Source organism: Schistocerca americana, chromosome 10 (genome assembly GCF_021461395.2).
Source record: "Schistocerca americana isolate TAMUIC-IGC-003095 chromosome 10, iqSchAmer2.1, whole genome shotgun sequence".
Taxonomy (NCBI): Eukaryota; Metazoa; Arthropoda; class Insecta; order Orthoptera; family Acrididae; genus Schistocerca; species Schistocerca americana.
In genome coordinates this window covers 180,765,137-180,790,935 of record NC_060128.1, presented here as the reverse complement: position 1 = coordinate 180,790,935, position 25,799 = coordinate 180,765,137, and the positions used below count along the sequence as shown (strand labels likewise).

Genomic DNA, 25,799 nt, shown 5'->3' with positions numbered 1-25,799 from the left:
TCTTGTGAAATTTTAATGTGGTATTAGGAGAATGAATATAAGAAAGAGTTACAGAAGAATATAATCTTGGTAGTAGGAATGAGGGAGGGGAAAGACTAATTGAGTTGTACAATAAGTTTCAGCTAGTAATAGAACATACCGTTCAAAAATCGTGAAAGAAGCTATACTGGGAAAGCTCCAAAGACATGGGAAGAGCCCAGTTGGATTACCTCATGGTCAGACAGAGTTTCCAAAATCAAGCTATTGGATTGTAAGGCATACCCAGGAGCAGTTGTAAACTTATATCACAATTTAATAATGGTGAAGAGTAGACTGAGGTTTAAGAGAATCATCCAGAAGAATCGGTGTGGAAAGAAGTGAGACGCGGAACTACTGAGGAATGATGAGGTGCATTTGAAGTTCTCTAAGGCTTAGAACTGTGACAATTGATACTGCAGTATGCAGAAGGAGTAGGTAACTGAAGGACAAGCTAACAGAGAAGCAAATATTTCCCAGAGCCAGATCATGTTGCCACAAGTGATAATGAAGGAGAAAGAGGTTTAATCAGTCACTGTTTGTTAGTTATTCATTTTGACAATGAACATATGCTTTTGTCCCTGTGCACCATCTGCAGGTGATATTTGATCTATGTAAATAGTTTCTGGTTTTTTATGCTTGTACCCTATTCATTATTCTTTTGTGAACAGATTATTTCACTTAATGGCTGGAAACTTCTGCGTACACACTCACTATGTTTTGATAAAATTCTCTCTCTCTCTCTCTCTCTCTCTCTCTCTCTCTCTCTCTCTCTCTCTCTCTCTCACACACACACACACACACACACACACACACACACACACACACACACACACACACACACACACACACACACACAGAGAGAGAGAGAGAGAGAGAGAGAGAGAGAGAGAGAGAGAGAGAGAGAGAGTTAAAATTGTCTTAATTTGATAAATACACTTGCCTCTCTTGCAGCTAGAAACGGCAAAGGTGTCCTCATTGGACGTCGTCCACCTGCGCTACTACAGTGAGTACCAGTGGTTTGTCGACTTCTCGCTGTACGCTGCTATTGTTTACATCTTGACGGAGGTGAGTGTGAAAGGTATGTGTGCATTTAAGGCGAGTGGCAATATGGCAGAAGTGCATCCTAGCTTGTTGAAGTATTCCTTGTAAGACTTTCAATAGTCTGCAAATGATGAGTTTTTCAAGAATAACTGCCCTTCCCCTGTATGTAGTAGTGTCCAGTTAGGAACATGCGTAGTACTTTCTGGATGTCATGCTAATGTTATTCTATAGTGGAAATTTTGCTTAAGTTTATCCTTGTTGCAATGGAATTGTTTGAGGTCTGTGACTGTTTTACTAAGTTCACAAACTTACGTATTTTCTGCTTCACTCACATTCATTATTGAAGATAATATGGTAATGGCACTTGCATGTCACCATATGGGTTTTGCACATCAAACTATACTAAGTCACCAAAAATCGAAGGATACCTCCTAATATCGAGTTGGGCTTCCTTTAGCCCGGTGTAGCGCAGCAACTCAATGTGGCACGGACTCAACAAGTCACTGGCTGTCCCTCTCAGAAATATTGAGCCACACTGCCTTCTATAGCTGTCTGTAACTGCAAAAGTGTTGCCAGTACAGGATTTTTGTGCACGAACTGACTGTCAATTATGTCCCGTAAATGTTCAGTGGGATTCACATCGGGCAGTCTGTGTGGCCAAATCGTTCACTCAAATAGTCCAGAATGTCCTTTGAACCAGTTGTGAACAATTGTGGCCCGGTGACATGGCACATTGTCATCCGTAAAAATTCCATCGTTGTTTGGGAGCATGAAGTCCATGGATGAATGTCTGCAAATAGTCTCCAAGGAGCTGAACATAATCATTTCCAGTGAATGATTGGTTCAGTTGCACCAAAGAACCCAGTCCGTTCCATGCAAACATAGCCCACACAGTTATGGAGCCACAACAAGCTTGCACAGTGCCCTGTTGATGACCTGAGTCCATGGCTTCTTGGGGTCTGTGCCACACTTGTACCCTACCATCAGCTCCTATCAACTGGAATTGGGACTCATCTGACCAGGCCATGGGTTTCCAGTTGTTAAGGTTCAACCAATATGGCCGTGGGCTCAGGAGAGGCACCACAGGCAATATCATGCTGTTAGCAAAGGAATTCGTGTCAGTTGTCTGCAACCACAGCCCATTAATGCCAAATTGTGCCGCACTGTCTTTACGGATACATTCGTTGTATGTCCCACATTGATTTCTGCGGTTATTTCACACAGTGTCGTTTGTCTATTAGCACTGACAACTCTATGCAAATGCTGCTGCTCTCAGTCGTTAGGTGAAGACCGTTGGCCACTGCGTCGTCTGTGGTGAGAGATAATGCTTGAAATTTGGTATTCTCGCCACACTTGTGACACTGTGGATCTCAGAATATTGAATTCCCCTAACAGTTCCTGAAATGAAATGTCCCGTATGTCAAACTCCAACTACCTTTCTGAATTAAAAGTGCATTAATTCCTGTTGTGTGGTCATAATCGGGTCGGAAAACTTTTCACGTGAATCACCCGAGCACAAATAACATCTCCGACAATGCACTGCCCTTTCCTGCCTTGTGTATGCAATACTGCCACCATCTGTATATGTGCGTCTCACTACACTGTGACTTTTGTCACTTCAGTGTATGTTGTACACAGCTCTCATTAATGTTTTTGCTTTAAGTTTTCATTCAAGACTATACCCACAATTTCCTCAGGAATCTCTTCTGCATGACCTGTAACTTTTCCTTGCTGTAGTTTATCAGTGATAACACCAATTCCTGTCAGATCACCGAAGTTGAGCACTGTCGGGCTCGGCTAGCACTCGGATGAGTGGCTGTCCGGGTCTGCCTGACGCTTTAGACATGCGGGGTGCACTCGGCCCGTGTGAGTCCAATTGAGGAGCTACTCGATTGAGACTTAGTGGCTCTGATCACAAAGGCTGACAACAGCCGGGACAGTGGCGTGCCGACCACGTGCCCCTCCACATCCGCATTCAGTGACACCTGTCAGCTGAGGATGACACAGCAGTCAGTCAGCACCATTGGGCCTTCCAAGGCTTGTTTGTGTGGAGTTAAGCTTAGTTTCCTTGCCTATTTTGGTGTTCCAGATGATGTACAGGGTGGTCGATCTGAATTTTCAGATGAGATTATCTCAAAAACTCTACATTGGGTAAAAAAATAGTGGGTAAGACAAGTTCGTAAGCTCAAAGGGGGACATCAAATGACACTACACATGATCCCCAGCCAAATTTTTTAAATCTTAAATGGAAACCCCCATTTTTTATCGCAGATTCGGATTCTCCATAAAAAGTAATCTAGTTTTGTCCGAAACACTTTTAAAACCATTGACAGATGTCGCTGAAATGGAGAAAAATTAAAGTTGGGGAAGAACTCCTATTTATTTCGAATGATCCGAGAAGGACACTTCTAATCGATACAAAATGTGCACCAATTCTTTCATTACGCCAAATTAAGCTATATTTTTCACAAAATGTATCCTACCCACCACAGTTTTTGATGGAGGAAGGCAGAATGGTATTAAAATCTCGTAAGGGAACTCTTCACAATTGCATTACTCATCCGACTGTGGCGCTACCGTGGCCGAACTGCGAACTGTGGCTCAGTATAAAGGTCGGGGCAATGCGATCAGACATCACTTCACTTTCAGATTGTAAACCGTAAACATCAACTGACGAAAGTAAATTATTCTTTAGCAAAACATGGCTCACTGTTCTCCTACAGAGATTGTCGATATGATGTTAATTTTAGGTGAATGCCATAACAATTATGCTGCAGCTGTGCAATTGTATGTGGATCGTTTCCCAAACAGACGACATCCAAGCAAAAACATTATTCGAAATTGCACTCAACGAGCTCAGAATGGATACGTGCACCATCCATCTCATCATCGCGAATACAATGAAAATGATGCTCGTACCCTTATCGTTCTCACTTGTGTTCAACTGGATCCCGAAATTAGTAGCTGTGTGATTCGGAGACAAATTGGAGTACCAAAATAAACTGTTTTGAGGCTTTTGAAGGCACATAAATATCATGCACATCGTATCACACTGACACAAGCATTAACGCCGAAAGATGTGCAAATACTCATGCATTTCTGCCAATGGGCCTTGGAAATGATGAGAGGTGACAATGATTTATTTTTTTTTTAAGATACGTTTTGTTCGCCGATGAAGCCACATTCAAAAACAATGGCAAATTAAATCATCATGATTGTCATTATTGGTCCCCTGTCGACCCACACTGGCACAGACCCATTGACAATCAACACAAATGGTCATTAATGGTCTGGTGTGCAATTTTAAACGGTTACTTGATAGGACCATATTTTTTTGACCGAAATGTTACTGGGGAATCTTATTTACAACTTCTCCATAATGATTTGTTGGAGCTAATGGAAGATGTTGATTTAGAAACTAGGCTACAAATGTGGTTCCAACAGGTGGGAGCAGCTCCCTATTACGCTAAAAATGTGCGGTATGTTTTAAATTTACAGTACCCAGGTTGGTGGATAGGATGCAGAGGATCAATTCAGTGGCATCCCCGTTTACCAGACCTAACATCACCTGATATATATATAGATTCACCTGGTCCTATTCCAAATCCCATGCCACTTTCCTTGACGTTGACCTCCACCTGTCCAATGGCCAACTTCACACGTCCGTCCACATCAAACCCACCAACAAGCAACAGTACCTCCATTATGACAGCTGCCACCCATTCCACATCAAACAGTCCCTTCCCTGCAGCCTAGGTCTTCGTGGCAAACGAATCTGCTCCAGTCCGGAATCCCTGAATCAATACACCAACAACCTGAAAACAGCTTTCGCATCCCGCAACTACCCTCCCGACCTGGTACAGAAGCAAATAACCAGAGCCACTTCCTCGTCCCCTCAAACCCAGAATCCCCCACAGAAAAAACACAAAAGTGCCCCACTTGTGACAGGATACTTTCCGGGACTGGACCAGACTCTGAATGTGGCTCTCCAGCAGGGATACGACTTCCTCAAATCTTGCCCTGAAATGAGATCCATCCTTCATGAAATCCTCCCCACTCCGCCAAGAGTGTCTTTCCGCCGTCCACCTAACCTTCGTAACCTGTTAGTTCATCCCTATGAAATCCCCAAACCACCTTCCCTACCGTCTGGCTCCTATCCTTGTAACCGCCCCCGATGCAAAACCTGTCCCATGCACCCTCCCACCACCACCTACTCCAGTCCTGTAACCCGGAAGGTGTACACGATCAAAGGCAGAGCCACGTGTGAAAGCACCCACGTGATTTACCAATTGACCTGCCTACACTGTGATGCATTCTATGTGGGAATGACCAGCAACAAACTGTCCATTCGCATGAATGGACACAGGCAGACAGTGTTTGTTGGTAATGAGGATCACCCTGTGGCTAAACATGCCTTGGTGCACAGCCAGCACATCTTGGCACAGTGTTACACCGTCCGGGTTATCTGGATACTTCCCACCAACACCAACCTATCCGAACTCCGGAGATGGGAACTTGCCCTTCAGTATATCCTCTCTTCTCGTCATCCGCCAGGCCTCAATCTCCGCTAATTTCAAGTTGCCGCCACTCATACCTCACCTGTCTTTCAACAACTTCTTTGCCTCTACACTTCTGCCTCGAGTGACATCTCTGCCCAAACTCTTTGTCTTTAAATATGTCTGCTTGTGTCTGTATGTGTGGATGGATATGTGCGTGTGTGCGAGTGTATACCTGTCCTTTTTTTATATATATATATATATATATATATATATATATATATATATATATATATATATATATACACACGCACGCCGCTCCGCTACCGCCAACGCTACCACTATGGCCCGCACAAAGCAAACGGCCCGCAAGTCCACCGGCGGAAAGGCGCCGCGCAAACAGCTCGCCACCAAGGCGGCGAGGAAGAGCGCGCCCGCCACCGGAGGCGTCAAGAAGCCCCACCGCTACAGGCCGGGCACCGTCGCCCTGCGAGAAATCAGGCGCTACCAGAAGAGCACAGAGCTGCTCATCCGCAAGCTGCCATTCCAGCGCCTAGTGCGCGAGATCGCCCAGGACTTCAAGACCGACCTGCGCTTCCAGAGCTCCGCAGTCATGGCCCTGCAGGAGGCCAGCGAGGCCTACCTCGTATATATATATATATACAGCCCAAAACGATATGGAGCAACGCATTCAAAAAGCGTGTGCAGCCATACCGTGGGATGTGCTGCTCAAAACTGTGGACAACTTTCGCAGATGATTGACTTTATGCATTGAAGCAAATGGGGATAATTTTGAACAAATTCTTCATGGCTAATTTCATTAATTAAGCCTCCAAATTGTGAGAGGCAAGGGGACTCACTAATGAAGCACCCCATGGGAACATCATTCTACTATGTCCATATCGTCATTCCTGGGTAACGATAAAAGTTGGATACAGTTCATTTTGTACAAAAATAGCTTAATTTGGTGTAACGAAATAATTGGTGCTCATTTTGTATTGATTTGATGCATCTTTCTCAGATAATTCTAAATAAATCAGAGTTCTTCCCCAATTTTACTTTTTTCTCAATTTCAGCGCCATCTGTCAATGGTGTAAAAGAATGTTTCAGACAAAACTTGATTACTTTTTTATGGAGAATCCGAATCTGCAATAAAAAATGGGTGTTTCCATTTAAGATTTAAAAGTTGCCCCCCATCCCACCCAAGGGGGGTCGAGGGCTGGAGGTCACGTGTAGTATCATTTGATGTCCCCCTTTGAGCTTTCGAACTTGTCTCGTACTATTTTTACCGAATGTATAGTTTTCAAGAGAATCTCATCCGAAACTTCAGCTGGACCACCCTGGATATGTCACTGTACGCATTTTTTGCCAGTCTGTACTGGTCTGCTTTGTGAAATTCCATGGTACATCAAAGGTTTTTGATCCGTTTTTGTGTATAACCTCAGTTACTCAAACTTTTTGACTCTTTCAGTGTTTGTCATCTGAAGTCAAAGGAATTTTGGTGAAAGTTGGTCACTGGCCACGAATATGGTATTTTTTGTTTAATATATTTTTTTATTTATTTTTTTTTTCTGGTAATCTTTTCTGAGAAGTCAATTCTTATGGCTGCTTTTTCTGGGAGTTATGATAATGTCACAAAGTCCAAGCTGTTAGCTTTAGGCCTTTCTGATTTTTCTCTGTAAGCAATTGGGTTTACTTAGTGACCGTCGGTGCCAGGCATTGTTATGCATATGATCACTATTAATAAAATGGAAATTATTAATGTCTTTTTGGGTATAGTTACATATCTTTTTTGATGATAATGACCCGTTCAGTAGTTGCAGCATGTGGGGTTAATTTTAAGCTTCTTAGTCAAGCAACATTTGCAGAAGCTGTAATTTAATTTGTCAGATATGTTTTACTGTACCACCACCTATACAACTTTTCTCCACTTTAGCTTCTACGAAGTATTCGGTTTTTTATGACTATTGCATGAAGTTCAGGTGATGTAAATCTATGTTTTAATCAGTATATTGCTTTCTTTGTCTACAGGTGTACAGTTACTACTTCCCCCTGAAGGATGAATTCAACCTGAGCATGGTGTGGTGCACGCTAGCTGTTGGATTCTCATTGTATCCTCTTCAAAAGTCACACAGAGAAAGAGAAAGAGAGAGAGGGAGCTTAAATAATAATTTAAACTGTGAGGTTTTTCCGATACTGAACAGTTTCAGTTTTTTGTTTGTTTTATTTTATTTCCTCTATTTTTGGTGTTCATTTATTTTGGTATTTTGAGCACACCAGTACTTATGTCTTTTTAGGGTTCTGTACTGCAGTCTGTAAAAACGGAACACTTATAGGATCACTTTGTTGTCCGTCTGTCTATCTGTTAAGACCCTTTTTTCTCAGGAATGGGTACGCGGATAAAGTTGAAACTTAAGTCTCAGACATGCAGTCCCTTGGCCGACTAATCTGTGAATGTTTGTTTCACATAAAACTTGAAGTGGTATATCTGTGTGCAGTAATCACTCCTGGATATCTGATCACTGGTAAATTCCAAAGCATGCGTTATGAGCAATAAAGTCATTTCTTGTCTGATGTTTGACCTTCACCATTCCGACCCAGTCAGCCAGAGTGGAGAATTGCTGGTTAGCATAATAATGGTTGCCTGCTTCCTGCAGTACTTTGTCACATTTATATTATTGAAATTAAAACATTCTCGAAATTTATGGAATCCGTGGGACCAATATCTTGCCAGTATTAATGTTGATAATGGGACAAAATGATGAGATTTTAGATTCCCAAAATGGATAAAGTGCCTGTATACATCACTAAGTTTGTACGGAACCCTCAGTGTGTGAGTCCTACTCGCACCTGAGTTCTAAGATGCCACAAAATTATAAAAACAAGGGACTTCATTATTGTCGAAGGTATTTCTAAACAGTATAGAGAAGAAACTGAGTCTCAGGAGCCAAGTTGATTGTTTTTCCCTCTAGAAGCAAAATGAAATAATGACTGAACGTGAAGAACTTGTACTCTAACCGGAGACTATCACATCGAGTAGTACTTCGATAAAAACTAGCTGCAATGATGCACCGAGCCCAGATTGTGCAAATAATGATCGTGAGCAACTGCTGCAAGTTGAGTCAGAGTGGAAGTCACCCAGAATTCTGAAGCCAAAGAGACTGCATGACTTTGCAACTTATCAGTGTAAACAGTCATCCAACACCAAGCCTGGAAGAAGCAATGATGCCAGACCATGCTGAAAAATGGCTGGAAGCAATACAAGAAGAGTTGCAACTGCACAAAGAGAACCACACTTAATAGTCTGCTGTCTCACCTTCACATACGAAACCAATAAATGTGAAGTGGATGTTTAAAACAAAGAAAGATTTGAAAGACCACATTGTATCCTACAAAGCATGGCTAGCAATAAAAGCTTGTGCTCACAAGCAAGTCCTGGATTATGTTTGAAGATATGCGCCAGTTATAAGTCGTTAAGATATTTATGTGGTGTGGCTGCTAAACGTGATCTTGACGTTGATCATCTAGATGTTATCACGGTTTTTTATGTTTAAGTTCCAGAAATAGACCCTGTTACAAAGACAGTGAAATACACAGATATTAAAAGACTAAGAAAGGCATTGTATGGATTAATGCAAGGTGATCAATGCTGGAACTTGAAATTAGGCAGAGCACTGTTGAATCTAAGCTTCAAGAAATCAACAGCTGACCATTGTGTCTGTTACAGAAATCAAGATTCAGACATTTTTATAGAAGCTGTGTATGTGGATGATATGCTAATTTTCAGTAACAGTTCACAAGAGAAAGAAGTTTTTAAAAACAGTATAACAGAAAAATGTAAGCCAAAAGATCTTGGTGAAGCTACAAATTGGTTATATGTCCTAATTACAAGGAATTGCAAAGAATGTTGTCTGTGCAACAATGGAAAATTCAGGATGGAATATAACAATATTATGAAAAGGATAGTTGCTTCTCACAATATAACAGAGACCCACAGGAGATAAGGAAAGAAAAGGTACTTTTTTCAGTTTCGATAATAGAAGGTAATGTCAGCAGAAACTTTTAATTTTTTTTTCACAAACTCCGTGTTCTTTAAACCATACAGCAATGGACTCTGACTCCTTTATTTTGCGGTGATTCCCGGTTCTGACAACAAAAGGCACCATAGACGTGAAATACGACTGACCCATGTCCTGGTTGAACACCTCATTCACTTGAAATATGTGATAAGCAGTCACATCTCTACTATTAAAACTCTCCAGACCTGCAACGGCTGTCACTGTATCACCAGAATACTGCACAATTGCAGCAGTGACCGAACGATTACCATGTTGAGGTGTATCTTTCTGTGTAAGTGCAAAATTCAGAACACACCCGCAAAACACCCACGGGCCTTGCTGAATCACTTGTGCTCCGGTGATACTAATTGTAGTAACCGCTTTATCATCAATGGCCTTATAGACAGTCAGGCAAAAATGCCTAAATCTCCTCCTATAGTGTGGCATCTCCGTCAGAAAATGGGATTTTGTCCAACAAGGCCATGCACGAATCCAAGCGCACGCGCGTGCTCACACACACACACACACACACACACACACACACGTGTGCGCGCGCATGAGACTGCAGTCTCAGGCAACTGAAACCACAGTGCAAGCAGCAGCACCAGTGCATGATAGGAGTGGTGACTGGGTGGGGGTAAGGAGGAGGCTGTGGCAGGGAGGGGGAGGGATAGTGTGGTGGGGGTGACGGACAGTGAAGTGCAGGGAGAGGTGGGGAGCGGGGGGGGGGGGGGGGGAGTGGCAGGAAAGGAGAGAAATAAAGACTGGGTGTGGTGGAAGAATGAAGGCTGTGTAGTGCTGGAATAACCTTTGTTAGTCACTGTCGTCGTCCATCTAGCCCTGTCCCTGTTCCCATTCCAGCACTACACAACTGCCATTCCACAACCACACTCAGTCTCATCATTTTTCTCCTTTTCCGCCACTTGGCCCCCCCTCCCCCTCCCTACCTCTTCCCTGCCCCCCCCCCCCCCCCGTCTAACCTGCAGCACTTCACTGTCCGCCACCCCCACCATACTATCACTCCCCCCCTCCCCACCCCAGCCTCCTCCTTACCCCCACCCAGTTGCCACACCCATCATGCACTGGTGCTGCTGCGCACGGTGTACTTTCAGTTGCCTGAAACTGCAGTCGTGTGTGTGTGTGTGTGTGTGTGTGTGTGTGTGTGTCTATTGTTGAAGTAGCCCTTGATGGTAGAAAGCTATAATTGTGAGAGTCTTTTTGTTGCACCTATCTGCGACTGAGCATCTCCACTAAAAGGTGCGTGGCAACTTCCTCTCTTATAATAATGTTAAGTTCAAATTTGTGACGTTCTAAGGTCTGTGGTTCCTTGGTGGTGTAAAAAGAAAACTGAGGTTCCTTGTCATTGCAGTCAAAAGATATCTAGACCATTTGTGTCACATGTTTTGATACTTGGAAACCCACTCAAGAAATTCTGCTGTTGACCTAGAATTGTGAAATATGTGAGAAGCAAGGTTTTACAGTACAAGTACAGGGAAAAAAATGTGTAAATTGTTAAATAGTAATTATATCACAAAAAATACCGTTTTACCATTAGCCCTTACATTGCGTTCATCATCTGTCAAACACATAATAGAAACAAATTATTGTGTGTAATACCAAACAGAAATAAGAAAAATTAAGTAATAATAAAGTTCAGTTTGAGAAGAGGCTAAAAGATTTATTGGTGGCCAACTCCTTCAATTCCATTGATGAATTTCTTACCAGAACTAATTGATGCATGTATGTTGTTATTAATACCACATAATGTGCAGTAACGGAATCATTGTAAATAAGTGCTGTAAAATGTTTTATTTTATTCAGTTTTTTATTTGATGATGCATGGCTACAGTAGCTTAAGAATTATCATATAAAACTAAGTGTATTGAACATTTAATGTTTGATGATAAGTTTTATACCCTTTTAAATGTAAATATGCTTAAGTTTTTTTGACTGGGCAATTTCATTTGGGATGTGGAGGTACGTTAGCATATCAGTTCTTGTTTTGTAAATATTCATTGTGTATTCTTGTATTCTGACATGTTCCACATGCCAGAGGATCTCCTCACTGTGGATCATTGGGAATAAAAAGTACATCTAATCCAACCCAATCATAAAATATGAATTTAATAAAATATTATTTTTTTTACCTACTGAAACATGACTATAAATCATATTTTATGATTGGGTTAGATTAGATGTACTATATATAAGACCGCATCAAAATCTCTACAGTAGTTGCTCAGACTAGTCCAGACATACAACGTATATATAAACTGAAATCCCCTGCTCACTTCATGTTGTATGTCGGGACTAGTCTGAGCAACTACAGTAGAGATTTTGATGCAGTCTTGGAGTTTCTAGGACCTATGTCCTCCCAGTACCGATATCGAAAAGAGGCATAAATTATAGAGATTCTCGATTCCTGGGACAGATAAACTATCTGTATACATAATTAAGTTTGTACGGAACACGGAACTCTCAATGCAGAATTTGGCCTCTCTTTCTTAACTGTCTGTAAGTAAACCAGAGTGCAAATAGCAGTAGGGTGTGTGAGGTGAAGAGAGTTGAGGCTCATAGGCAGCACATATCTGGTGAGTACTTGACTCCGTATCCAGAAAGTTGCTCCTGTCACTGACCGCACACTACTTCCGCGGCGAGGAGTCGGTCGGGGAGAGGTCAACGGTTTTGGTTACGGCGCTGATCTACCTCCTGGTGGCGATGGCGGTGCTGATTGCGGATGAGCGCACGCTCGAGACGGGGCTGGACCGGGCGTATGCCAGCTTCAACCACAGTGCATCGCAGTTCCTGCAGGACCAGCACGGCCTCAAGTCCAGGTGAGTGAGCCTCATTTCTCGATTTTCTGCTCTACATCTGTATCTGGACTCCACAAACCACCATATAGAGTGTGGCAAATAGAACTTTTGGTACCAGCTTTATATGTCAGGTTCGTAATGGTGTGCCCATCATTTCATTAATGGTCATAGTTATTGTGATATTTGCTTGGAAGTAAGACACAGTGCAAAATCTGATAAAGCTTATAATGAAAAATAGAGGTCACTATGATTTTGTTTGGTGCATATCACATAATATGTTGCAGCATATGAAATTTAGCTTACATATTGAATTCTTCTTTAGACTCTGCTGGAGGTCTCGATTTGTCACCAATGTCGAGAAAATTGATCGAGGAAGCACACTCATTTGTGATCGCACCGTGCCAGCCGTAAAGCCAGAGTGAAATATCCACAACATTCCTCATAGACATTTTGAGATATTGAAATGAGATTTTGGCAAATAACAGCATGCAAAGTGGAGAGTATGTTGTGATATGATTATTATGCAAAACTTCATTCTTCTTCTTCTTCATGTGCCGTCTCCTCTAAGAAGGTTGGCTGTCATCATGGCAATTTCTGATCTTGATTTGGCTGATCTATGGAGTTCTGACGTTGAACAGTTGTACCAATTTTTTAAATTGTCAATTCAGGATGTCCGTCTTCTACCCCTCGTTCTCTTCCCACAAATTTTCCCTTCTAGTATTATTTGCAATATTTTGTAATTTACTCCCCTAATAACATGGCCTAAATATTGTAGCTTCCTTACTTTAATAGTTTTAATTAATTCTTTTTCCTTTCCCATTCTTCTTAGGACATCTTGATTAGTAATCCTCGACACCCAACTAATTCTAAGTATTCTTCTATATGCCCACATTTCAAAAGCTTCTAAACTGTTCATGTCCTTCTTTTTCAATGTCCACGCTTCCATTCCGTATAATAATTTTGAGAATACATAGCATCTTAGCAACCTCATTTTTGTGTTTAAACAAATGTCTCTCGAACAGAATGCATTTTTCATCTTATTAAAGATACTTCTGGCCTGTCCTATTCTCGATTTAATTTCTTCTGAGCTTTCAATCTCCTCATTTACAATTGTTCCGAGATATTTAAATTTACGTACTTGATCGACTCTTTCCCTATTGATTGTAAGATTTTCTTGTTGGTGTGTTTTAGATATCACCATGAACTTAGTCTTGCTTACGTTAAGAGTCAAGCCAAATTCTTCACTTTTTTCTGCGACTTTGTCAAGAAGTAATTGTAGATCTTTGAGGTTTCCAGCTAGTAGTGCAGTGTCATCAGCAAACCTAACATTGTTAATGTTTAGCCCATTCACTTTAATGCCAGCTATTTCATCTGATAGAGCTGCCTGGATTATGTCTTCTGAATACATATTAAACAATAAGGGTGAGAGAACGCAACCTTGTCTCACACCCCTCTTTATTTCTATATCATTCGATAACTCATTTTCTACCTTCACAGTTGTGGTTTGATTGTAGTAGAGGTTATATATAATGCGGATGTCTTTCTTATCAAGTGTTTTCTTTTCTAACAATTCTATGAGATGATCATGACGAACTTTGTCAAATGCTTTATTATAATCCAGGAAGCACACATATAGTGGCTGGTTAACCTCCATACATCGTTGCGCTAATATGTTAAAAGCAAACAATGCTTCTCTTGTACCGAGGGAACTTCTAAAACCGAATTGTGTTTCACTTATACCTTCTTCTACTTTTTTGTATATTCGTTGGTGTATAACTTTTAGAAATATCTTTAAGGTGTGACTCATTAAGCTTATTGTACGGTGATCATTACAAGTTTTGGCATTAGCCTTTTTGGGTAATGTAACAAAGGTAGATGTCAACCAATCCCTAGGAATAATTCCCGAATTATAAATATCATTAAACAATTGTACAAATATATCTATATGGTCTATTCCTATGAGTTTCAGGATGTCATTTGGTATCTTATCCGGTCCAGGGGCTTTTCCTGTCTTTGATTTGTTGATAACATGTAATATTTCTTCTTTCGATATGCTTGGTCCTCGTTCTCCGATCATGTTATCGTAAAATTTTTGATCTTTTCTTGTATCTTCAAATAGTTCTTTGACATATTCTGTCCACCTGTCCAGTTTACCTTTAACATCAGGAATTATTTTGCCATTTTTATCTAACAATAAACTTGTACTTTTCTTTTTATTAAGTCCAGCTAAATCTTTAACTTTTTTGTGTAAGTTGAAACTATCATGTTTCAACTTACATTATCTACCATGTTATTCCACTAGCTACCGACTTTTTCTATGAAAGAATGTAATTTTTAAAGTCCATCAATAGTTGGTGGAACGAGAAATGCTACGGGTTTTGGAACAACATAAGTGAAGGCATTGCACATTTATTTTGAACGGAGTATGTGCTTTTTCATAAGCTATTGACCTTTCTTTTGATCAGTTCCTCACTTTGTATACGTAATAAACTAATTTTTCAGAATTCTTTTGCAACTGCGTCTGCACAACATGTTAGTGAGCTGCTGTGTTTTGGCAAAAGAAACAAATTTTAACGTGGCAACCAAAGAAATGTGTAGGTTTTACTCAAAATTTATCACTCGTAATGCTTCTCTGAAAGTTACAAATGGTTTACAAGCCAAGCAAAAATAAATCGCTGCTTTTCCAATGAAATTCTTTTCATATACTAATCGAAGCAAAGTTGATGACAGATCTTTTTGAATGACCACCTAACAAATGGGGGTGTGGAGGGCCCCCACTTCATATTTATAGAAAATGTGAATGTAGACTTCTGTGTAGAATAGCACTTCCCCTCCAGTGCTCGGCATTTCCCCTACAGCGTCTGCCAGTAACCCCCACCATTACCGCCCTCCCCACGTGTGCCCTGCCATCTGTGCATCTAGCAGCCACAGAATTCTGCGTGCATTATACGTCTGCACGTGTACTCTGCAAACCACCCTACAGTGCATAGTGGAGGGTGCCTCGAACTGCTAGTAGTCATTTGCTTTCCTGTTCCTCTCACAAACAGAGCGAGGGGGGGGAAACTGCCGATAGGCCTCTGCGTGAGCCCTATTTCCTCTCCTCTTATTTTCACGGTCCTCATACAAAATGGGTGTCGGCAGCAGTAGGGTCGATCTGCAGTCGGCCTCAAATGCCAGTTCACTAAATTTCCACAATAGCACATCACAAAAAGAGCATTGTCTTTCCTCAGGAGATTCTCACCGGAGTTCACAAAGCATCTCCGTAATACGTGCATGTTGATGGTACCTAGCACCCCTCCTCCGAATTGCTTCAGTGTCTTCCTTTAATCTGACCTGGCACGGATCCCAAACACTCGAGAATGGGTAACACCAATGTTCTGTACGTCGTCGTCTTTATAGATGAGCTACACTTCCCCAAAATTCTCCCAATAAAACAAAGTTGAGCTCTCACCTTCCCAACTGTCTCAAGCAGCACATTGCTAATGCTGTTTTCGAACATTACCAAATTATTTTCTCGATTCGTCTGCATTAACTAACATCTTTCTACATTCAGAGCTAACTGCCATTCATCACACCAACTAGAAATTCTGCCTAAGCCATTTCGTGTCCTCGTACAGTCACTCAACTTCGCCACCTTACTGTACACGACAGCTCCACTAGCAAACGGATGTAAATTACTGTTCAACCTGTCTCTCAGATCACTTATTTGTGTAGCGAAGAAGAGCGGTCCTGTCACACTTCCCTGGGGCACTCCTGATGATGGACATGTCTGTGATGAACACTCCCCATTGAGGTTAACATACTGGTGTGTGTTACTTGAGAAGTCTTTGAGCCAATCGCGTATCTTACAACCTGTTCCGTGTGGGTCAGACCGTCATCAGTCTGCGGTGGAGCACCGTGTCAAATGCTTTCCAGAAATAGAGGAATATGAAATCTGCCTATTGCCTTCTATCCGCTGTTTGTAGGATATCGTGTGAGAAAAGGGTGAGCAGAGTTTTGCATAAGCGATGACAACGCCTTCTGAGGTAAGAAAGCTAACCGTCCACAGTGAGGGTAGACACTTGCTACAAAACATACTTCCCTTCATTACTCCTCTCTGTTGCGGCACTTGCTTGACCTGCACACTGCAACCCCTTTTAAAATCAATGAAGTTAAACTGTTTGCACTATACTTACTGTTCATAAATTGCTTGATTCCTGCACTCCTTACTTCTGAACTGGCAGAAATTGGAAGACTTCAGACTATAATGCTTTGTGTCTGATCACAGCCACTAATAGTAGTAGTAGTAACAATAATAATAATAATCCGGATACAATAAGGAAAAGAAGAATGCAGTTCTATGGACATATTCACAGGATGAATGAAAACGGAATTTCAAAGGGAATTCTTAAAGTCATCAACTCAGGCAGGGGAAAAACAAAATGGATAAAAGAAGTTGAAGAGGACCTCAGACAAGCACACATAACAGTAAACAATGCAGAAAATAGAACTGAATTCAGGAACATCATCAAAAAACATAAATTTGACACCACAACACAGAAGAGACCAGGATGCAAATGGACAGCGGAGCGAAAGAAACAACACAGTGAACACATGAAGAAAATTTGGGCTGAGAAGAAACATAAACAATCATCATAAAGGAATTGAAGTTCAAACGCTCTCGTAAATGGGAATAATCAAAAATAATAATAATAATGTGTACAGCACTATAGTAGCCCTTACGTAGTTACTGCTGTGTCGTGCTGTCAATTAATCCATTTACCTGTTTCGAAGTGAGTAATGAAGCAATTTCTGGACTACCACATATACTATTTACAACTTGAAGAAGACATTTTCTTGAGATATTTAGTATTTGTTAGTATATATCTCAGTTTTATCATAATCAATGTACAGGACAGAGCACAACATACATATGTAGTGGGTGGATTATATGTGGAAACTGTAACCTCCACTGCATTAATGCTGCTAATAGAGAAAAAGTAATTATTGATAACTTATATAAATCAGTATTAGCATCTTACAAAATTGTGATAGTAGTAAAGATCCTTTGAAAATAATTTAGTTTTATGACTGAAACAGGATTGAATCATTTAGTTTTTACCCCTCAGAAAATTTCATTTTAGCCCTCAGGCGTAAGTACACCAGATGAACCGTCTTATCACCTGTAATTTATCAGTTTTTTGTTGTTGTAGTCATTTCATTAAATAAAATAACTGAGCAAAAGGATCCTGACACCTATTAGTGGATGTTAGTATTGGGTGTGTCTGCTGTTTGGCTCTATGGTGGCTTGAACCCTGCAGGGGACACTCTTAATGACGTGTCTGAATGTCTGTAGATGAACAGTAGCCAGTTCTTCTGGCAATAGCTGAAAGCGGGTAAGGTAGTGATGCTGGACGCTGGGGTCTCGAGTGAAGTTGACATTGTAACTTGCCCCTTAGGTGTAGCCGTGCAGTCTGAGGCGCCTTGTCACGTTTCACGTGGCTTCCCCCCACCCCGTCAGAGGTTTGAGTCGTGTGTGTGTGTGTGTGTGTGTGTGTGTGTGTGTGTGTGTGTCATCCGTAGCATAAGTTAGATTACATTGTGTGTAAACGTAGGGACTGATGACCTCAGCAGTTTGGTCCCATAGTCCTTACCAAAAATTTCCAATATTGTTCCATTTGATTAAAGTTAGGACTCTGAGCATACTACTGTCTTCCAGGACAGTTATTGTCCACAAACTATTGCTTCACAGGTGTTATTCTTTGACTGAGTGCAATTTCATACTGGACCAATCGATCATTGTCTCAGAACTGTTCCTCTACTTCGTACGTAAATTGAAGGGGGGAGGGAAGAAAGGAAAGGAATGGGAAGAGGGGGGATCACTGCTGTCAGCTGCATCAGGACTTCACGTGGAATCAGCAGCAATGAGTGAAAATGTGTACCAGACTGGGATTTGAACCCGGGATCTCCTTCTTACTAGGCAGGTGCGTTAACCACTGCACCATCCAGGACACGCCGTTATCGCAACTGCACGGACTACCTCGGCACGCCTCACCGTCGATTCACACTGCCGTCGGGCGCCACTTACCCACAGTCCCTGTCCATTTCCTCTCTGCTCACTCTTCGAGACTCCCGCGGGAGGTCGGATGTATTTGTGCATCCACACTGAAGGTGGGTCCACTGCCCAACTTGGCTAATTAATTACATGAATGTCTGAAAGGGCAGACACCATGCATTCATATAATTGATTAACCTAGCTGGGCAATGGAGCCACCTTCTTCAGTGCGGATGCACAAATGCATTCGACCTCCTGTTGGAATCTCAGAGTAGCATACACGGAATAAGTGGATAGGGACTACGAATAGGTGGCACTCGACGGGAGTGTGAATCGCCTGTGAGGCGTGCTGAGGTAGTCCGTGCAATTGCGATAACGCCGTGTCCTGGATGGTGCAGTGGTTAACACACATGCCTAGTAAGAAGGAGATCCCGGGTTCAGATCCCAGTCTGGTACACATTTTCACTCGTTGCTGCTGATTCCAAGTGAAGTCCTGATTCAGCTGACAGCAGTGATCCCCTATCTTTCCTTTCCTTTCTTCCCTTCCCCCCTTCAGTTTATGTACGAAGTAGAGGAACAGTTCGGAGACGATGATCAATTGGTCCAGTATGAATTGCGATAATGCCGTGTCCTGGATGGTACAGTGGTTAATGCACCTGCCTAGTAAGCAGGAGATCCCGGGTTCCAATCCTGGTACAGTACAAATTTTCACTCGTTACTGCTGGGGCCGCATAATGTCCTGATTCAGCTGACAGAGTGACTCCCTCTTTTTCCTTTCCTTTCCTCCCCACTCTCCTTCAATTTGTATATAATGTATTGCAGCTGCGGGTTCTGCAAGCTGTCTGTTCTTTCGGACATGTCCAAAAGAACGGCCACCGCACATTCCTATAAACGTTCCTCTACTGTACGCAATTCACAGTGCAGTATACTGTGTTCGTATCCTTCTGCATTTAACGTTCCCTTACACTCAGTAAGGAGACTACCGTATTTACTCGAATTTAAGCCACACTCGAATCTAAGCTGCACCTGAAAAATGAGACTCGAAATCAAAAAGAGGGAAAAAAATTTTCCGGATCCAAGCCGCACCTGAAATCTGAGACTCGAAATTCGAGGGGTGAGAAAAGTTTAGGCCGCACCTCCAAATCGAAACAAAGTTGGTCCATTGTAATATGAGACACAATTTAGGTCGAATGCATGACGATACAGCTATAGTAGTTTGGTTCAAGTCGCAGGCTTAGCAGTTGAGCTTTACTAGGTAGCCGTTTCTATGCATCAGGTGCTCCGTCCGTATTTATACGGGTACCCTTCCTTTTTCACGTGATTCGTCCGGTTTGAATTGATTGCTTCTTTTTCTTTGATCTGATAAGTGCCGTTCTCTTTGTTATAGGTGTTTACGTCACTCAACGCTGGAAATGCATTACTGTACTGTGTTGTGCATTGTTTGTCACATTCTGTTAATGAGTGTTTACGACCTGTCGCCGCTCGCGGCATGGCTTGCTTTTGTGCACACTACCGCTGCTTATAATTTTTTTAAAAGAAAGAGAGAGAGAGAGAGAGAGAGAGAGAGAGAGAGAGAGAGAGAGAGAGAGAGAGAGGAATCGGCTCATTAGCGAAACAATGGCAAGAGACTGCTATTTGTTGTTACTTACACTGCTGCTTTCTTTGATAATGATCAACAAGAACCAAATAATAGACTGCGTGTGATAGAAGATGTTCTGAACGAGAGTTTAGTGAAAATTTTTCTCCGTTTGAAAATCTTTGCAGACACCTCTTTAGTACATAACATTCTGCACAGAAATTAGTCATCTTAGATTTAAAAATCTAGTCAATTGCAATGCTTCATTTCTGACTGTATCACTATTAGGCATAAGAATAATATTAATACAAACATGACATGATATGTATATTCTTCCGCGTTTGCTGTTGTCTCACTCTAGTTTCGTAGTTTATTAGGCAGACAGGATTTATATGAGATAGCAGCAAACACGAAAGAATACATGGCAAAATGTTTATATTCGTACCATTATTATTATTATGGTAAGAGAATACTGCATGTGATTCACAATTCGTAAAAGATCCTATTAGCAACCATCTCTTCTCACAGGTAGGAAAAAATTCAGGACGCAGAGTTGGCCATACTGACAAACATCCCAAACAGTCTTGCCAGTCGGATTTTCGTAGTACATTGAAATGCTGCTACATTCGAAGATGAACAATACGGAATTTGTATTTACTTTGTTGGATAATGTACGAAAATGCAGTGGTCGAAACTCGGGGTGGAGAAAAAAAAGCTCGTCTTCCACCTTTTTTTTTAATTTATTTACTGACACAGAGGTTTTGGTGCGAGTATTTATATTTGTGCCTGCGGAGCACTACATATATTCGACGACGGAAGTTAGTTGTGGCGGCACCTACCAACATTTTTTCAGAACTTCCACTTTGCACTCGATTCTAAGCCACAGGCGGTTTTTTGGATTAGAAAAACCGGAAAAAAGTGCGGCTTAGATTCGAGTAAATACGGTACCCCCAAACCACAAAAAGCACCCCAATACTGTAGCACTACTGTCTCTGTACATCACTGTGCACACGCGCGCAGTAATTATTCTAACCTTATCCTCACGACCCGTATGTGAGCGATATGTAGGGGGTTGTAGTATATCCCTAGAGTAATTATTTAAAGCTGGTTCTTGAAATTTTGATAATAGTCTTTCTCAGAATAGTTTACATCTGTCTTCCAAAGTGCCAGTTCAGTTCGTTCAGTCTCTGTAACACTCTCCCACAGATTAAACAAACCTGTGACCATTCGTGTTGTCCTTCTCTGTATATGTTAAATATCCCTTTTACTCCCATCAAGTACAGGTCCCACACACTTGAGCATTATTTTAGAACCAGTCGCAGGAGTTATTTGTAAGCAATCTCTTTTGTAGATTTATGGCCACGTTCCCAGTATCCTACCAATAAACTGAAGTCTGTCACCTGCTTTACTCACAACTAAACCTGTGTAATCATTCCATTTCATATCCCCACAAAGTTTTACACCAAGGTATTTGTATGAGTTGGTCACTTCCAACAGTAACTCATTCATATTATAGCTGTAGGATATTACATTTTTTCGTTTTGCGAAGTGCAGAATTTTACATTTCTGGACATTTAGAACAAGTTGCCAATCTCTGCACCACATTGAAATCTTATAAAGATCTGGGAGAAAATTTATGCAGCTCCTCTCGGATAGTACTTCATTATAGGTAACTGCATCATATATATATATATACAGGGTGATTCAAAAATGCATGTAAATATTTTAAGGGTGTATTTGTGAGGTAAATATAAGACAAAAATGTTCTATAAATGTTTTTCCATAAACGTTTAATTCCAGAGTTATCGTTAAATACGAAAGTCATGTCCGTATCAAAACGACGGCAGTGCAAGCAGCAGGATGCCATATTCTGGTACGTAATTCACATACGTATCTCCCAACAGTTGATTCGAAACTGCATGAGTAGTGTTTGTTTTTGTTTGCACGTGATGTTTACTCCTACTGTACGGAAGATGGCGCTGATGTTGTTGGTAACGGAAAAGTACGTCCTGTCGTTCATTCATCGTCGGAAGGCTAAAGGTTTCGTGCACATGATGTACTCAAACAGTGAGTATGCTGATATGCACCTTGTGTATGGTGCAGCAGATGGAAATGCACTTGCAGCAAGACGAAGGTACAGTGAGCTGTTTCCAGGAAGACGGTTACCAAGTCATCAGACGTTTGTATCTGTGGACAGACGTATGCGGGAGTATGGCATTCGTCCTGGGCCACATTCAGGTCGACCACTTGAGCATGCAGTGAACGTCGAGGAACATGTTTTGGACCTGGTAGACCAAGATCCATCTATCAGTACGAGACAAATTAGTGCAGCTGTACGACTTCCACAATCTACTGTATGGCGGCTGCTTCGGAGACAACAGTTGCATCCATTTCACCTGCAAAAAGTGCACGAATTGACACCTGAAGACTATCCTCGCCGTCAGCAATTCTGCCAGTGGTTACAAGAGCGTCATTTGAATGATCCAATGTTCATTCGGCGGTTATTATTCACAGATGAGGCCATGTTTACTCATGCGGGTGTAATCAATTCGCATAATATGCACCAGTGGGCTGTCGAGAATCCTGGCGCGAGAATTGTGCGTGGATATCAACATCAATTCTCCATAAACATTTGGTGTGGTATTGTGGGGAATTACTTACTCGGACCTCATGTTCTGCCTCCAAGGCTGAATGGGCACGCGTACTGCGAATTTTTGGAGGGAGAATTGCCTGGATTGTTACAGGATGTCCCTCTTGCAACACGAGCCACCATGTGGTTTATGCACGATGGTGCTCCCGCCCATTACAGCCGCAACGTAAGGGCGTACCTCAATTCTGCGTATCCACATCGATGGACAGGTCGCGGAGGACCAATTGCTTGGCCAGCCAGATCACCTGACCTGAACCCTTTAGACTTTTATTTATGGGGCCGACTAAAGACATTGGTGTATTCTTCTGCAGTACCGAACAGAGAAGAGCTACAACAAAGAATTGAAGGTGGTTGTGAAATTATTCGTGGAGAGTTGAACGGACTGTGTAATGTGCAGAGATCATTGATGCGACGAGCACGGGTCTGTCTGCAAGTTCAGGGACAGCATTTTGAACATGCATTGCATTAAGATTTGTGCAAATACAGTACAGTACAGTACAGTCTGTAAAATGCTTCAATTTTCCTTAGTTATTGTGCATTGCTGTAGTTCAATCAACAGGACCTAAATTAATACAGTGTTCGCGAGGAATTGTTTCAGTTTGTTACGTCACGTTTATTTATCAGTTTGCGTTGTTAGTCCAAATGCACTGTAATTAAACTGTGAACTCTGGGAATTAAATACCTTACGTTGTATTGAATGTATTATCCTGTTTTGTTCATAACTCTGTAATAAGCCAAGTATGGAAAAAATTGTATAGAACATTTTTGTCTTATATTTACCTCACAAATACACCCTTGAAATATTTACATGCATTTTTGAATCACCCTGTATATCAACATCACCCTGTGTGTGTATATATATATATATATATATATATATATATATATATCTAAAAACAAAGATGATGTGACTTACCAAATGAAAGTGCTGGCAGGTCGACAGACACACAAACAAACACAAACATACACACAAAATTCAAGCTTTCGCAACAAACTGTTGCCTCATCAGGAAAGAGGGAAGGAGAGGGAAAGACGAAAGGATGTGGGTTTTAAGGGAGAGGGTAAGGAGTCATTCCAATCCCGGGAGCGGAAAGACTTACCTTAGGGGGAAAAAAGGATGGGTATACACTCGCGCGCGCACACACACACACACACACACACACACACACACACACACACACACACACACACACACATATCCATCCACACATATACAGACACAAGCAGACCATATATATATATATATATATATATAAAAACAGCAGGGGTTCCAACACTCTTCTGGGGCGCACCTGAACCTGCAGTGGCTCGTAATGCTGACTGCCTCTGCCAGCTGTGACTTCAGGTCTGGGCAGTCACGGCTAGCTACAGCCACTCGTGTCGTGACACAGTTTGCGCACCCTGCACTGTCCAGTAGGCAGCAGGCAGGTGGCGTAGTGGCAGTGACCCATGGCCTCGCATCAGTGGGCAGCAAGCTGCTTCCTGTGGCAGTTGCTTGCCCAGTGTGGTGGCTGCGGCCACTGGTCACGCGGTTTCAGGATGGATTGCCCTAGTGCAGAGTCAAACTGTGCTCGACAAAAAGCTTTCCAGGTGTTGCCCGAATATCACAGCCTCTTAGTGTAGAGCAGTGATACTAAAAGAGGTGACTTTAGTGTAAAATGGCTAGGTATTTAAATACTTCCAGAGCTGCACTTGCTTGAGCTGTGCTGGGCCTTGCGACACGTACGAGATGTGATGAAAAAGTAATGGCAATTTTTTTAAAGAATCTTTATTTATTCATTGTCAACAAATTTGTCCCTTTCAGATTAACCCCTCTCAGATATAGTAACTTGTGCCAGAACTTTTTCCGGTCTTGGAAGCCCTTGTGGAACTCACTTTTGGTGTTCAGCTCCTTTAGCGATCCTGTTTTTATCTCGTCAGCAGTGGCAAAATGATATCCTTTCATGGTTCTCCTGAGTCTCAGGAATAGAAAAAAAAGTCACAGGGGTCGAAGTCTGGTGAATACAGTGGCTGAGGCAATGTAACTGTTTTGTTTATTGCCAAAAAATTACAAATGAGCATTGAGATTTGAGCAGGAACATTGTCATGATACAATTTCCACTAGTGTTTTGCCACAATTCTGGCCATTTTCCTCAGACTGCTTCAAGCATACAGTCATAACTTCCAAGTAGTGTTCCTTATTGACTGTACCACCGTAAGTCAGGAACTCACAATCCACTATCCCATTGTAATCGAAGAAAACAGTGAGAAGAATCTTCACATATGATTGAACATGTAGAAATTTTTTGGTCTTAGCTCTGCATGCAGTTTCCGTTGGGACGATTCTGCCTTGCTTTTGACATCATACCAGTGTTTCATCACTAGGGCCCGGATTTTAATTACCTAAAAAACAGTGAAATATGCAAGCATTTATGACCTAAAACTTACATAAATATGACCTTAAAAAATAAAATATGACTTAATAGAAGTTTATTTAAAGCATTCTTCTTTGTTTATTTAATTTTTTATTCACCATAAAGTAATACAAAATTCACTTCTCAAAATATTGTAAGTATAGTTCTTTCTTTCTGTAGAGTTTGTAGCTAAATTACACCTATTTTTTGAATGTCTGAATGTTTTATTTTCTAAACACAAAGTACAGTGAAAAGATCATCTATCAAAACAGTAAAACAATGTTTTTATTTTTACATAGTATTTAAAGCATTTCACATTATTTAATCATATTTCAGTCTTCAGTATCTGCAAAGTTGCACTGGATCACAAGATGAATTTTCAGGTTTTCCATTGTCAAAGATCTACAGTTGTCGCTGAGGATAGTTTTGTACCTGAAAAAGCTTCTCTCCACTTGACAAGATGTCAAATGGTTCTGAGCACTATGGGACTTAACGTCTGAAGTCATCAGTCCCCTAGAACTTTGAACTACTTAAACCTAACTAACCTAAGGACATCGCACACATCCATGCCCGAGGCAGGATTCGAACCTGCAACCGTAGCAGTCGTGCGGTTCCAGACTGAAGCGCCTAGAACCGGTCGGCCACACCGGCCGGCTACAATAAGTCACTGGAGCATATTTGAAGGCAGCCAGGTCGCTGGAGTTCAGCTTTGTTTCAGTA

At 41.6% G+C, this 25,799-nt stretch overlaps 1 protein-coding gene across 1 annotated transcript in view; it reads left to right on the top strand.

Annotated features, from left to right (window-relative positions):
• Positions 1-25,799, top strand: part of LOC124552727 (transmembrane protein 161B) — a 102,423-nt gene that overhangs the window by 34,129 nt on the left and 42,495 nt on the right. The window contains exons 4-6 of the mRNA XM_047127067.1: positions 970-1,083; positions 7,587-7,666; positions 12,229-12,447. Coding sequence (XP_046983023.1) covers positions 970-1,083; positions 7,587-7,666; positions 12,229-12,447 — 413 coding nt within the window. The remainder of the gene's footprint in view (positions 1-969; positions 1,084-7,586; positions 7,667-12,228; positions 12,448-25,799) is intronic.